Here is a 13,478-nt window from a genome sequence, read left to right as displayed (position 1 = left end):
CAGAAGGGGTGGTGGCAGAAGGGATGGCCTTCCTTTTCTAAAGATAGGAAGGCGTGCAACTAACTGCTGATCTTGCAGAGCTAAGTTGTTGTGGAGAAGTCCCGGGTGAGTCGCAGGGCACAGTGGGCCAAGGAGCCATTAGCTATCATTTCTGAACGAAAGCCCACGCTAGGGTCTCGAACCACCAACAGGCGCCGCTTCCCTTAGAGACAGCTCGGCCGCGAACCCACACCGCCAGTCCAGCTCCTCGCCGACCGCGGGGGGGACCGCCGTGCCCTCCACGTCACCCTTCCCCTGCCAACCGCATTGGAGGCTTACGTGGCGCTGACCGCTGCGCATGCTCCACACGGACGGGCGGGGCAAGGCGGGGAGGCTCGCACAGCGCGGGTGGGCGGGGCCGTGCCACGCAGCCGCTCGGAACCACACCCCCCCACCCCCAGCCTTGGGTGGCAGTGCGCGTTCCCGAGCGGCGCGCGCCTCACGCCTTCCCTCCCGGGGCCTCACACTCGCACAGCCGCCCACCTGGCCGCTGCCCATCACCCCTCAGAAAGCCAGCAGCGCCATGTCTTCGCCTCCAGAAGGAAAGCTGGAGACCAAAGCTGGACACCCGCCCGCCGGTACTGACTGGTTTGCACTTTGTCTCGGGGCGTCGGGCGGGGGCGGGGCAGCTTGGGGGTCCCGGTACCCTGTACCAGTGCGGCGCGCAGGCGCACAGGTGAGCGGGTCCCGGGTCGCAGGTGAGCGGGGACACGTAGCCACCTCGAAAGTCGCCGTGGGTGCCCGTGCTAAGCCCAGTTGTACAACTCGACACTCAAACGTAGGCGTTTCTATGAGATTGCACAGATGTTTGGAGGGGGAGTCCCCAACAATTAAAAGGCAGTGTTATATCACGACGATTAACAGTGGGCTGACAGCATTTCACACTGACAGACAAAAGGAGCGGAAATAATGCTGATCATTAATCACCCGGCATGACTTCCTTTACTCGCTTTCTTTTCGCACCCAGCTTTCTCTTGAAAGTGTGGTTAAAATAGCAGTTTTAAAGCAAAGCCTCAACTTCTAAGCCAAGGCAGTTGAGTCCAGTAAAGTACCACCTTTTTAAGGAAATGGCACGCAACCTTTGTGTGCCTTGAGCAGCCGCCTCCACCACTCAGTTCCTGTTTGTCCGTCCTTAGCGGCCACGCTGGAGGAGTTGGCATTTCCACTGCCCTTTCAGGTGGCAGTGATGCCCATGGGAGCACCACAGAAGGCCGCGGGTCCCAGAAACGAAGTCTGCTTAAAGTGCTGATGGTAAAAAGCCAGGCCTTCTCCAAGCAACCCTTAGAGGACTGGTTGCGGGTGCGGTGGGGACACATCTGTGCCGTCTGTCTGCAGTGAAAACTGACACTCTGCAGCTACTGGCCCCCAAGGAGGACAGGGGTTACCAAGGAGAGGACAGGACCTTTAAGTATGCTGCATTCCAAAGCCTCTTCACTGTGACAGCGCTTCTCAACTAACCTAACTGGGTTTAGGAGTGAGAAAAGAGTCCTAGTGTCTGTGTGCTGGGTGCGATACAGTGATAGTCTTCACTTCCAACAAACAACCCTTGGAAAGAGTTCCTTTTTGAGGGCCTGGCTCCTGCCCCTAGCCAAATCTATGCTCAGTTGGTACCAGCTTGCAAAGGAAGAATTGGTCTTGTCCAGTGAAGTCTCACTGAGTAAATAAAACCACACTTAAGGGTAGGCCCTATGCCCAGTAGATAGATGGCCAACCCATAAAGAACTCTGGGTATTTTTGTAGACTTCCTGTCTCACGTTACTTTGGTAGGTTTTTTTTTTTTTTTTTGGTTTTTTTTTGTTTGTTTGTTTGTCTTATTAGTCTATTGTTTGTATATTTTGGTTTCTGATTTTGTGGAGTGTGTGTGTTTCTTATTTTTCCGTGTTTTAAAAAGAGAAAAAGCACGAAGCAGGGTGGGTAGACAAGTGGGGGAGGATTTCATAATCTGATTATATCATGTGAAAAATTACTATTGAAAAAAGGGCAAACAAAACAAAGCAAAAAAAAAAAATTCCCTTTAAGGGAAACCTTGACATTTAATTCCTAAAGGAGTAATTTTGAGTCCGCCTGCCTGTGGCTCTATGCTGCTTGGTGAGGCCCACACTGCAGGATCACACGCCTGTTGCTAATGGTTCTCCCTAGATAAGGAGTTCATTAATGTGAGCTGTTGGAAAGACGTTGAGTCAAAGTAGCATTAATTACATTGCGTGTAGAGACTATCCATATGGACATCTTAGGATCCGAGGAAGAAAAGCCCACATGGGAGAAATGTCACTTGAGAGTTCTCATTTTCTTTGGGTTGTGAACAGGCTTTTGAATTAGGGATGGAATACCTTGTGTGTGCCTACAGTGAGAACCACCTTGTCTGTGCCTGTGTGGCAGTGAACTGGGGCTCCGAGTTTAGGGTTCTGAGACACACCACTGCGCCTCTCTGGGGCACTGGGTTTCCTCACCTGAAATGAGAGTTTGGACAAGATGGTTTTTCTCTGGACTAGCCACTGGTTGGGCCCAGCTTTGGGGCTGTAACTCTTGATCCTTTGTCCCTGTTTGTTCTTCTAGTTAATCAACAGATAAACTCAGGTGACTTTGGGGCACGCCCTCTAATTTACCTGATTAGCTGTCAGCCTCAGTGTGGCATACCCCAAGGCCAGCTAGACTTGTGAGCCCTGCAGGGTAGGTGGGGAGGTGCCATTAGGAGGCTGTGGGTCTCTACACTTTCTCCCTAACACGGAAGACCCTGGGTTCAGGCTTTTTGTGGCAGGAAGGCCACAGTGCGCTTCAGCTGTGCTGCAGAATAAATATTTTTAAAAAGAAGAAAGGGCCGCTCACTATAAAGAATAGTAAAGGATTGCCACAAACACAGTTCATAAGTCAAAGTCGCTGCCTTCAAAACTTTGGGAATGCTTTCGTTAAGTGCTTAAATTGTATAACAGATTTGTGCCTAAATCTTTAATTAGAAATAATAAAATTCTCTCCCCACGACTCTTTTGCTGTCCTCTCTTGTGTTTTCTCTAACGACTGCCCCCCCATCTCTACAGTGCCCCCACTCTTCTCACTGCACCTACCTCCTACTGTCTCCTACTCTTCTCCTGGCGTCTGGGTTTACAAATATCTTTACATGGCGGGGGCCAAAGGGGGGCTGGAACAGTGCCTGGACCAGAAGGAGACACTCAGTAAATAGCTCCAGGAAAATTACCTCGGTGCCTGCTGCCCCCCTCACTCCCTAAGAGCATGCCTGCAGCCTCCCTGTCTTCCTCATCCACACAGGTGGCTGCACGGTGGAGATCCAGAATGGAGGAAGCAGTAACTAAGATCTGGTCAGGGTGACAGCATACCGGCATTACTTAACTACTCAGCGCTATTCATTACCATGGCCAACTGTCAAGACACTGTGGGCAGTGCCATGTAAGTCACTGGCAGAGATATTTGGGGTGACCTGCTAACCTCTAAGAGCTGGTTATCCGAGAGCGTCCTGTCCTGAAGGACCTCAGCAGCCTGATGGTATTCACTGGTGCCTCGCCGAAGCTGTGAGATTTATTGGGGGTGGCCTGCAAAAGGAGGCTGGAAAGAAGGAAGGATGGAAGGACGGTGCTGCGCAGAGGGCTTCCTGTGGTAGGCGGTGCTTCATTGTGCTCTGCACACATCTCCCTGAAGCCGGCTCGTCCCAATCGTTAGCCCACCCTGCTAACTCTTCACCAGGAAGTGAGTATGGAAAAGCGGGGTGAGGCCGTTTGTTTCGCTGCTCTTACTAAGGTAGCAGAATATTAAGAAGCTGCTTTCAGTTCTAGCAGCGGCTTCCCAGCAGCACAGACTGTACATCATCCCTGCCAGTCCCCGAGTGAACTGGATAAAGATTTGCTTGGCAAATAAATGTTCCGTGCCGATAGTCCCCCCCCCCTCCCGCCACATGCACCTGTTTCCCGTGGAAGGCAGATCCGGTTGAGTGTTGCTGGTTTTCTGTGAGGCTTCCCCAAAAGTGGTTCCCATATCCCCCCACAGAACCACGTCAGATGACAACATGGACGTGACAGTTTATGTCAAGTACAGCAGGCAACAGACCAGTTGCTATTCTCAGCAGCACAGATAATTCACCTCCATTATACTAATCATTCAGACATGGCTTCGGGACACATTAAAGCCCGTGAAGGACAATTGACCCTGAAGTGCTTTCTTGCGGAAGTTTTCAGATTATCCACACTTTTCTGTTGCTAGAAATGGGAGGTGAGTTTGCCTTTTATTGTAGCAAGCATCCTGTCATATACGTGGTAAGCAGGTTCCCATGTTTAGCCTGTGAAGCCAGCCACTGACCACAGCTTGAAGGGAGCAAGAGCCATCTGCTTTCACTCCCAGCATGCCAAGGGGCAGAAGACCCATTAGTGACTTGTTTCTCTTAGCTCCCATCAGGGTTGACCTAGCATTTCTAATGCAGTTCTACATCCTGCCTCTGCTCCTTATCCCTGCCTAGCTTCCCCTTCTAGAACCTTCTGTGTGTATCCTTTTCTTTTCAGCCAATGTGTTGTGTCCTGATACGGGTTGGTGGCTGCCCCCCATCCATACATCAGACATCTTTCGTTTGCACAGAGAATAGGCACTTTTGTAAAACAACCCTGTTAGGTGCAGCACATGAGCTGGAGAAATTGAACTTTCTTTTTCTCCTGTTGAACCTCCAACAAGGAGCAGTGTAGAGTCCCAGACACTTACTACCTCATGGTGCTGCCATGTCTGTGCAGGCTGCCACGGAGGATGAGTGTGTGTGCACATATCCAGTCTCTGGTGCAGCCCATGAGAGGCAGGCTTTGCTGTGTTCGTTTCTATGGCTACTACGGGTAATTATAGTAAACTTAGTGGCTTTAAAGCCATTATAAGCTGAAAGTCACTAGGCAAACGATTGAGTTTAAAGTCTTTGCTCTTTTTAGTCGTACGACTTTGTTTTTTTATGTATTTCAGTAAAGGCAAAATAATTGAGTTCTTTCTTCTTGCACAATCTGGAAGAGTCCAAAATAGGCATCGCAATGCCAAAGTCAAAGTGTGAGCAGGGATGGTGTCCTCTGTGGGCTCTGGGGAGAACGTTCTTTCTGGACCTTCTAATGTTGAGTTTACCGACATGCCTTGGTTTGTGGCCTTTTCCTCCACCTTCAGTGCCAGCAATGACTACTTGTGTCTTCCTCCATATCCACCGTGACCTGAGTCTTCTGTTTCCTTTCATCACATCTGAAGACCTTTCTGATGACATGGTCCACCAGGGTAGTGAAGTATAATTCTAAGTTCAGATGAGTAGCTCTCTGGTTCCATCTGCAAACTTAATTCCATGTACCATAGAACACTTTTGTAAGCTGTGAGAAGTGGGGACATTATACTGTCCCCTACAGTTACTTTTTCCCACTCTGTCACCCATGGCCCAGCTAAATAGCCTTGACCCAATGGCAACAGAGTCCAGAAGTGGCACCAACGTACACTTAGCAGTCCCTGCCTTCAGGATTTCCAGTGTCCTGCTTCCTCACTCCAGCCTTCTCTTCTGGCTTGCAACGCTGCTGGGCGACCGCCCACCTCCGCACTCAGACATGGTGGTGTGGAAGATGGGTGCCTCTTAAGCTCATTTCTGCCCTGGACAGTGTGTCATGAGTGATTGGGCACCTCAGCAGCCTGTGCCCCTAAGCACAGATTGATTGTTCACTTCATGTTACCCTCCACTTCCTTAGTGATGTAGCCGTCTGAGGTGCAGGGTCAGGGCATCAGGGAGAGGCTTACAGTTTTAGCAGGTACCACAGAGAGCCTCTGTTGAAACCCCACAGGGTTCTTGCCGGGATCTCCCACAATGGGCAGCTTGATAGGCCGGACATCAAGACCCATTGCCCACACGTGGTTCTGCACCTCTTCTCTCGTTCTTCACCCTCTCCTCACAGGGTTTGCACTCTGGGTTGTGAAAGCTGCCACTGAAGAGAGGTCCCTGCCCAGCCTAGTGGTATCTGTCTCTCCCTTGGGGCACTCATCGTAGCTAAGATAGACTGCATTCCCTGTTACCTTCAGTTCCATACTGCCGTCTCACATATCCCCGGGGAGGTCTAATTCCACCTCCCCTTGCATCCGTGCCTCTGCGGTACACTGCCTGTGCTTAATTCTAACCTACAACATGCACGTTGCTTTCTTGTGTTCTCTCCACCAAAATAGTCATCTGGACCCTTCATCTCTTAAGGGTGGATTAACCTCCTTTTAGATAACGTTTCAACAGCTCTTCCCAAGAAAGAACAGAGGCGGCTGCCCTTGCACAGCACAGCACGCTGTAAGATCTGCAGCCAGGCTTGGGAGACACTGGTGTGCATTATTAACAGCTCTCTGCACTCCCCATAAGATGCTGTGCCCAGAGCCCACAGGATGCTGGAAGACCTTTCTCTCCCTACTCCACCGTCCTGCTACAGATTTTTCCAGCCTCTTGCTGAGCCTTTGCATCGCTGCCAGTGAATCCCTCTTAGTGCTCCATACTGTAACAGCTGAAGGGAGCTTGGTCCAGGAATGGCAGGTAGTCACTGGTCCGTTCACTCCCACACTTTGCATTTGGACGGGAAGCTGTTCCACAGATAGCTTTTTGTTTCTAACTTTCTTCCTTTGTACAGGTGATGTAATGGTAGGGCCTGTCTATAGTCTGTCTATACACTGTGCTTGGAAGGGTTCCCAGTGATTAAGGATGTAGATCTTCTAGATCTGTCTGTGCCCCTGGGGGAAACTGGCTTGGTACTTCACATCCCAGATCCTGTGATGGTGGGGACGTTGGAGCCTAGAATATCACGACAAAAAACAAACAAACAACAACAACAACAACAACGACAACAAACAGAAGTGGCAGAATTACCCAGGACCAGGGAGTCTCTGGAAGCGTCCTTACCTAGTCCTGGTGGTGTCATGATGTAGGTCCGACGACTCAATAATCACATGCCGGGAGCACATGGGTCTCCCTCCCTGTGGGTGGTGCCGCCACAGTGAGGAGATGCTCAAGCACAGAGGATTTGAGCACATGAGACCTTTCTGAGCTCTGACTTCTTCTCATTTTCAGCGCCTGCTTGGTAACAATGGAGGATATCTTGTAGGCCAGGCTCTCTCAAGAGATGTTTCAGGAGCTAATTCAGTTATCCTCAGATAGCTCTGGAAGGGAGGAACATTGTCGCTCTATCTTCACAGATGGAGGATCCTGAGGCACAGACACACACAAGTGTGGGCAGAGCTGAGGTTTGAACCTGAAGGTCCAGGATCCATGCCCTTAACCTCAGCATTACACTCAGCATAAAAGGAAGCTGCTACTCTTCCAATGTGAATCTCTCATTTCGGTAATAAACACACACACACACACACGCGCGCACTCTTGAATTTTTCTTTTCTAGTATCTCTAAAAAATAATACAGCCTAGATTTGCAAATGGTTCACAGATTTTTAGTTCTTCCCACACAATGCTAGATAGACTGATAGAAGCATTGCCATGTGCCATCCTAACCTCTGACATCACTGCAAGCTAAAACGAATCTGCCTCGGCCTTGAGTTGGTATTAGCATTGCCAGTCTTTATTGCTGCATTAATCACAGACATACAGAAATGGGTTAATGAAGTTAATTGTTTTTAGAAACTGAATTAAATGCAAGTGCGAATGCTAGGGAACTGAGCTCTGGCAACATGTGCTGTCCCAGGGGCACCTCAGAGGTGTGGCCATTTCAGGTGTCATCTTGACAGTCATTTCCAGTTCTCTTGTGGAACGTATCATATCTGTGAACTGCCACATTTGAAATGTCCCGAAGGCATCGCTTAGCAGTGACCATCCCTTTGCCACCACTTGGGTAACAGAGTGCCACAGTTGGACAGCTCCTGCAAGAGACGTTTCTTTCTCATGGTCTGGAGACTGGAAGTCCAAGATCAAGGCGTTGACCAGCTTGGTTTCTCCTGCACCTGTTTTTTCTCTCTTTTCCTTTCCCTCTCTTCCTGCCCACCTCCCCCCCCCCTTATCTGACTGATAGCCTCACATGACCTTTTCTCCATGCATATGCACCCCAGTGCACAAGTTCAGTTGCATTGGCATCATCTTCTATTTTAATTTTTCTCCTTAAAGGCCCTAATGCCAAACACCCTGACAGTCTTCCGGCTGTGGTTATTAACACTTTACCATATGGATTTGGTGACTGTGTATATCTGATGCCAAATACCATCACAATCTTGAGGCTGTGGCTGTTAATACTTCACCGTATGTGTTTTGTGATACAACAGCGTCTTTCATCAGTTTCTGGAGGGTATGGGTGGGAGGAAGGAAGTATATTCCAATAACCACTTATGAGGCAGTTCTAGACTCTTCATTCTGTCAAAAAACATCCCTTATTCTCAGGTAGAAAACCATCTTAACATGCCACGGAATTTTAATCTAAGTATTTCAAATGGGGCTGGAAGTTTTAGATTAAAATTTTGCCTGCAAAGAATGGATCTTCTGTGCCCTTTACTTTTTTTCAATCTGAACTCAAGGCGAGGGAAATCTATAAGGACCAACAACAATGAAGACGTGGGATTGAGACGTGAGATTGAGACGTGAGACTTGGGCCTTGGTGAGTGGGTGGGTGTGAGGCAGGTAGCCGAGCAGACACACAGAGACCTCAGACAACAAAACAGCTGTGCAACAACTGTAAGACAGGTGTGCCTGAAACAAGCATGAGATTAGAAACAAGGAAAGAGCAAAGCCCCTACAAATAAGATTCAATGAATAAAGTTAATAAAAATCAATTGTTGAGATAAAGGCAGATTTCCGAGAACGTTCTTAAGCCCGATCTAATTTCCTTCCAAAGTAGCAGGGCATCCCCATATTAAAGGGTGACACACAGAGGTTTTAGTTTCAACCCCAGGCTGGCAGGCGCATCATGGCCTAAGCACAGCACTCTGATCTACTGGCCCACTCTGTGGACTTCTTTGCCTGCTGGCCACCAGAAGCTAGTGTCTTTGTCTTTCCCAGGAAAGTCAGAGTCCAAGCCTGAGAAAATCTTCACCTGCTCCTCACTGCCCATAAGCTCTGTAAACTTGCCTGCTCGTTCTGACCCAGCAGGAGCCATCCAAACCAAGAACACCAGAGACAAGCTGACTATTCCGCTCCATGTGACACAGGCTGTGTGGTGGTGAAAGAGTAGGTAGCTGTCCTTAGGGAGGAAGAGAGGGGCTCTGTGCGTGCAACAGAAAATATCATGCCAGGGCACTCTGTCCTTATTTAGAGGTCTCTTTTAGGAGCTTCACCGTATCAGAAGCTATGTGCTGGCAAATACTGGTGATGGAAGAGAATTATGTTTTAAAGGAAACAGGAAAACAGTTTATCCTGGGCCAGGTTGGCATAACTGTGACTCAGGAACACAGACTTAGATGACTGACACAGCCCCTCTGAGAGAAGTAACAAGCTTTTGTGGCCACAGAAGGAAGCTGCAAGTCTACAGTTGGCAAATACATTGTTGGGAGCGTCGGGTGGGTGGCTGTACAGGTTGGAGAATCCTTCCTGTAGGTTTCAGACGTTGCTGCATTATTAGCTTTAGGTCTGGGAGAGGCTACCGGTCTGCCGAGCTTAGGAGAACATCTGAAAGGGTTTTCCAAGTCTTGAGAACATTAGGTTAGATACAGAGATTGTCAGTGGCTGTTAATGGCTGGACGTAACCTGGATAATTTAGACCCAGCCTACACGATTCCATCTGTGCACTGTCACAGAGCTCGCTCAGCCCAAGCGAGCTCAGGCATCCTACGGGATCTGGAGACAGATCAGCTTCTTCAAGGACCTTCAGCTGCACACCACGGTGTAAGGCCGGGTGAGTGCAGGGTCAGCACTTGCAAACCACATTGTGGAACATTGCTGCTAAAAGATGGTTCCCAGGATTATCGGAGTGAGGGGAAATCCGCGCTCAGTTACCTTTGGGGAGACTTCATGCTCCATCCCACCAAAACACGTCTTGATGTACATTATTAGCATGGTGAAGGATTATAAAATCTCTCTTGGACCCATTGGACTGGGGAGATGGCCAAGTTGGTCCAAAAGCCCGGGGATCTGAGGAGTTCGTGTCTGTGATCCCAGTGCTAGAAAGGAGAGAGAGACAGATTCTCAGAACTCACCTGTCTCAGAAAAGCAGGTGGAGCGATGAAAGACGCAACGTGCACCTCTGGCCTCCACACTCGCGCACTTGGTTCTGTCCACCTGGCATTTCCCACACGTGTTTCTTCCATCCTAGAATCTCCACATCCAACCCCTCCTCTTGTAAAATAGAGTAATCACATCAAAGCCCCTGAGTCAGTGATCAGATTGCAAAGAGATCCCACTTCACACCAACCATCATGGCCACAATCAGAAGTAACAAGTGTGGGTACACATGGGGACATTGGAGGGCTCATCCTGGTGTGTGGTTTCTCATTTCTCAGTGGGGTACACATAGTTTCTGTGGGACCCAACTTTCCTCATCCTAATACAGAGCCAAGGAAATGGACACGCAGACACATGGAATTATATAAGTGTTATCCAGAGCTGCAGTGCTCCTAACAGCCCAAACTGCCAACAACCTAAATGCCCGTCACTTGGTGAGTGGGCAAATCACAACAGGTGAACCTTGAGAATACAGAAGAGACCCAGTGACCAAATTCAGTGTGGTTTATGACTTCTCCACCCTAGATGTCCAGAATAGGGAAAGTCTGGACGGTAGTCACCAGGAGCCGCGGCGGGATGGACAGGGACGACCCCAGGCAGGGATTTTCTGCATGGGGTGATGAAAAACAGTCATAGCAGTGGCCGCAGTACTCTGCATATACTCAGGCTGTGTTAGGCAGTCTAGACGGGCGAACTCTGCTGTACACAAAGTGTGTCCCCTAAAGCTTTAAAAAGAAAATAAAACCCAGGAGCAGCAGCAGCAGCAGCAGCAGCAGCAACAGCAGCAGTTGTAGGGCAGCTTGGGAAGGCTTGCTCTGAACAGCTTTGCAGGCCCTGACGAGGCTCTCAGAAAGGCCCAGTAGCAGTTCTCTCTTGTAAAGAACCCATCTGGGGCTGGGGGAAGTGCTGTTCCAGGCCAGTGCTTACGCTGAAGGCCTGAGGACTCGTGTTCAGGTTGCTGGGACCCACCTAAAAGCTGGGCAGTATTCAAGTCTGTAATCAGCGCTGGGGGGTCGGAGCTGGACAGATTCCCAGAACTTCCTGGACAGCCATGGCTGTGTCACCTGATCCAAACCACTGGTCTTTGAAGAACTAAGATCCCCAGGCAGGGTTTCGGTGGCCTGTGTTATGTCTGTGTGACACACAGACCCTAACCTAGGAGCCACTTTGTCACGTGGCTTATGTTCTGTTCATGCTGCTGTTCTTAGAAAGTACTTGAGAGACAATCAGAAAGGAACATTGGAGCCTTGGGGAGTTTCCAAGACATCAGAGCGCACCAAGGGCTGCATCGTGTCCGTCTCCTCTACTTCACAGTGCCTTCCCTCATCAGTGATGGTCGCTGTTCTTGGAATCCATTAAATAACTGTGGCCTTCCATCAGTTGTACCTTGCCACCCTGGTCACCCCTGCCTCTGTTTTTATTTCAGTGAAAGCTGGCGGGATGCGGATTGTGCAGAAACACCCACATACTGGAGACGGAAAGGAAGAGAAAGACAGAGATGAGCAAGAGTGGGAAAGCACCAGGTGAGAGACAGCTGGTGGCTCAGCCAGCCTGTGCAAACGGCCACTGGTTAAATATTAATGTCTGTTCTGTGTTTCTGGTAACTCCTGGGCTTCCAGCCCACGTGCTGTGTGTTTTCCTTCCCATCACGAAGCAGGGTTCTGTGCCAAGCAATAGGGAGACAGTCCTCCCTCGAGCCTGCGTCCCCTAGGCCCCTGTCATCTGCTTTAGTCAGGGTTGCTGATCCCGGGAGCTGAGCTGGAGCTTGGCCTTACGCTGCAGCACTTTACTCTGGTGGGACACAGCGTCCACCTCTCCTGGCAGGTCACACTGCTGGAATGGAGGAAATAGGGTCTTGTGCTTGATGGACCTTTGTCCTCAGGTCTCTCTGCCCAGGCCAGAGACACGTGTACTGCCCATCTGTGCTGGAAAGGCCTCACTAGGGCTGCAGTCTGAAACCCCCAGAAATTAGACGCGTACTTCAACAACATCTCTGCTTCCGCCCTCCCGGGTCCTGGACTCTGGTTTCCCATCTGTTTTCCTTGAAGTTTCTCACCTCATAGTTTGGTTCATTGTGAGTAGCCCTGTCATAGCATGATCACCAGAGACACAACTGTGGATGCATCCACATGGAAAAACAAAGAAGTAAAGTTCTCTGCTCAGAACTTGACTGCAGACAGTGTCTCCACCACAGTAAGAAGGGGGTTGTGTGTGGCATGAAAGGCGCTGCAGTCCACTCTCTGTGTTCTGAGGGATGGAAAGTTATCTCTGTGTGCAGGAAGTAAGACAAGACGATCCCTTGTGTTCCTGTCTGACTCTCCCATGAGTTGAAGCACACCCGCTATTGCAGATGAAAAGCTTAAGTAACAGAAGGTGGGTGGCAGTGAGAGAAAGATCGGGGGTGCCCGCCTTATGTTACACCACTGTCTTCACCCGAAAGATTAATCTCCTCCACCTCTGTAGAGCCTGGGGTTTTGAAGCAAGCTGACTGCTGAGTAGGACCTGCGTATGTGAACAGAGTCTCTGTTGTCTTCCCTGAAGTCAGGTGGCTGTGTTCCTTGTGGGCACATTAGCTTTGGCTTGGCCCTTCACCAGTGTGACTTAAACCATGTGACCTAGTGGGAGCACATCCAGGATGGGAGAAGTCTTTGGACACCAGGCTGTTGACTTGCGTTGTCAGTACAGGCCTCAGGCCTCATGCCCCTGCGTGACAGTGTGAGTTGCTACAGCTCAGGCTGGCCTCAGACCCTGCTTCTTGAGGGTTGGACTTATACAGGTGTGCGCCACCACACCTAGTTAATCACTGCTGACTTGTGGTCAGGAGCCCATGCCCATGAACAGCCCATGCACCTCAGCACACAAGATTCCCACTGCTCTTTGTTGTTTCCCCTGCTTCTCAGCTGGCTGTACTCCCGTTCCCCAGTACCCCTCCTTAACTCTCCACGGAGTAGACTGAGCTCCTGTTCTGGGCTAGACACTTGTTGACTAATTCACATCGGGGTAGACACCACCTAAAACTTAGAATCACAACGCCCACTGTATGGATGAAGAAAACAAGGCCTAGGGAGTCCGTCCAGCCCACGGAGGCTTACCTAGTTGGTGTCAGAGCCAGAGTTGAACCCAGGAACCTCTCCTCAGCACCGATGGCATCTGATCCTCCTCTGTCTCAGATGAATGGGTTCCGAAAGTCTGTTCTCAAATCCATCCTTCCTTCTGTGCCTCGCCAGAAGGAGATGGTGCGTTGTGAGTGTCCAGCAAGGCTCCAGGGAGCGGGCTCCTCCACTTCATGTATGGAAAGGCCTGTTTATTT

General features: G+C 49.9%; 1 protein-coding gene across 1 annotated transcript in view; it reads left to right on the top strand.

The window, feature by feature from the left end:
- The first annotated feature begins 406 nt into the window (after window positions 1-406).
- The window catches only part of DAP (death associated protein), a 47,699-nt gene continuing 34,627 nt past the window's right edge, over window positions 407-13,478 (top strand). Inside the window, exons 1-2 of the mRNA XM_084781521.1 lie at window positions 407-617; window positions 11,595-11,691. Of these exons, the coding sequence (XP_084637647.1) occupies window positions 563-617; window positions 11,595-11,691 (152 nt within the window). The 5' untranslated portion in view covers window positions 407-562. The remainder of the gene's footprint in view (window positions 618-11,594; window positions 11,692-13,478) is intronic.

The sequence above is a fragment of the Acomys minous genome (genome assembly GCF_964271855.1).
Source record: "Acomys minous genome assembly, chromosome: 5".
Taxonomy (NCBI): Eukaryota; Metazoa; Chordata; class Mammalia; order Rodentia; family Muridae; genus Acomys; species Acomys minous.
Note: the sequence above shows the minus strand (reverse complement) of the source record. Positions and strands in the feature narration are given on the sequence as shown.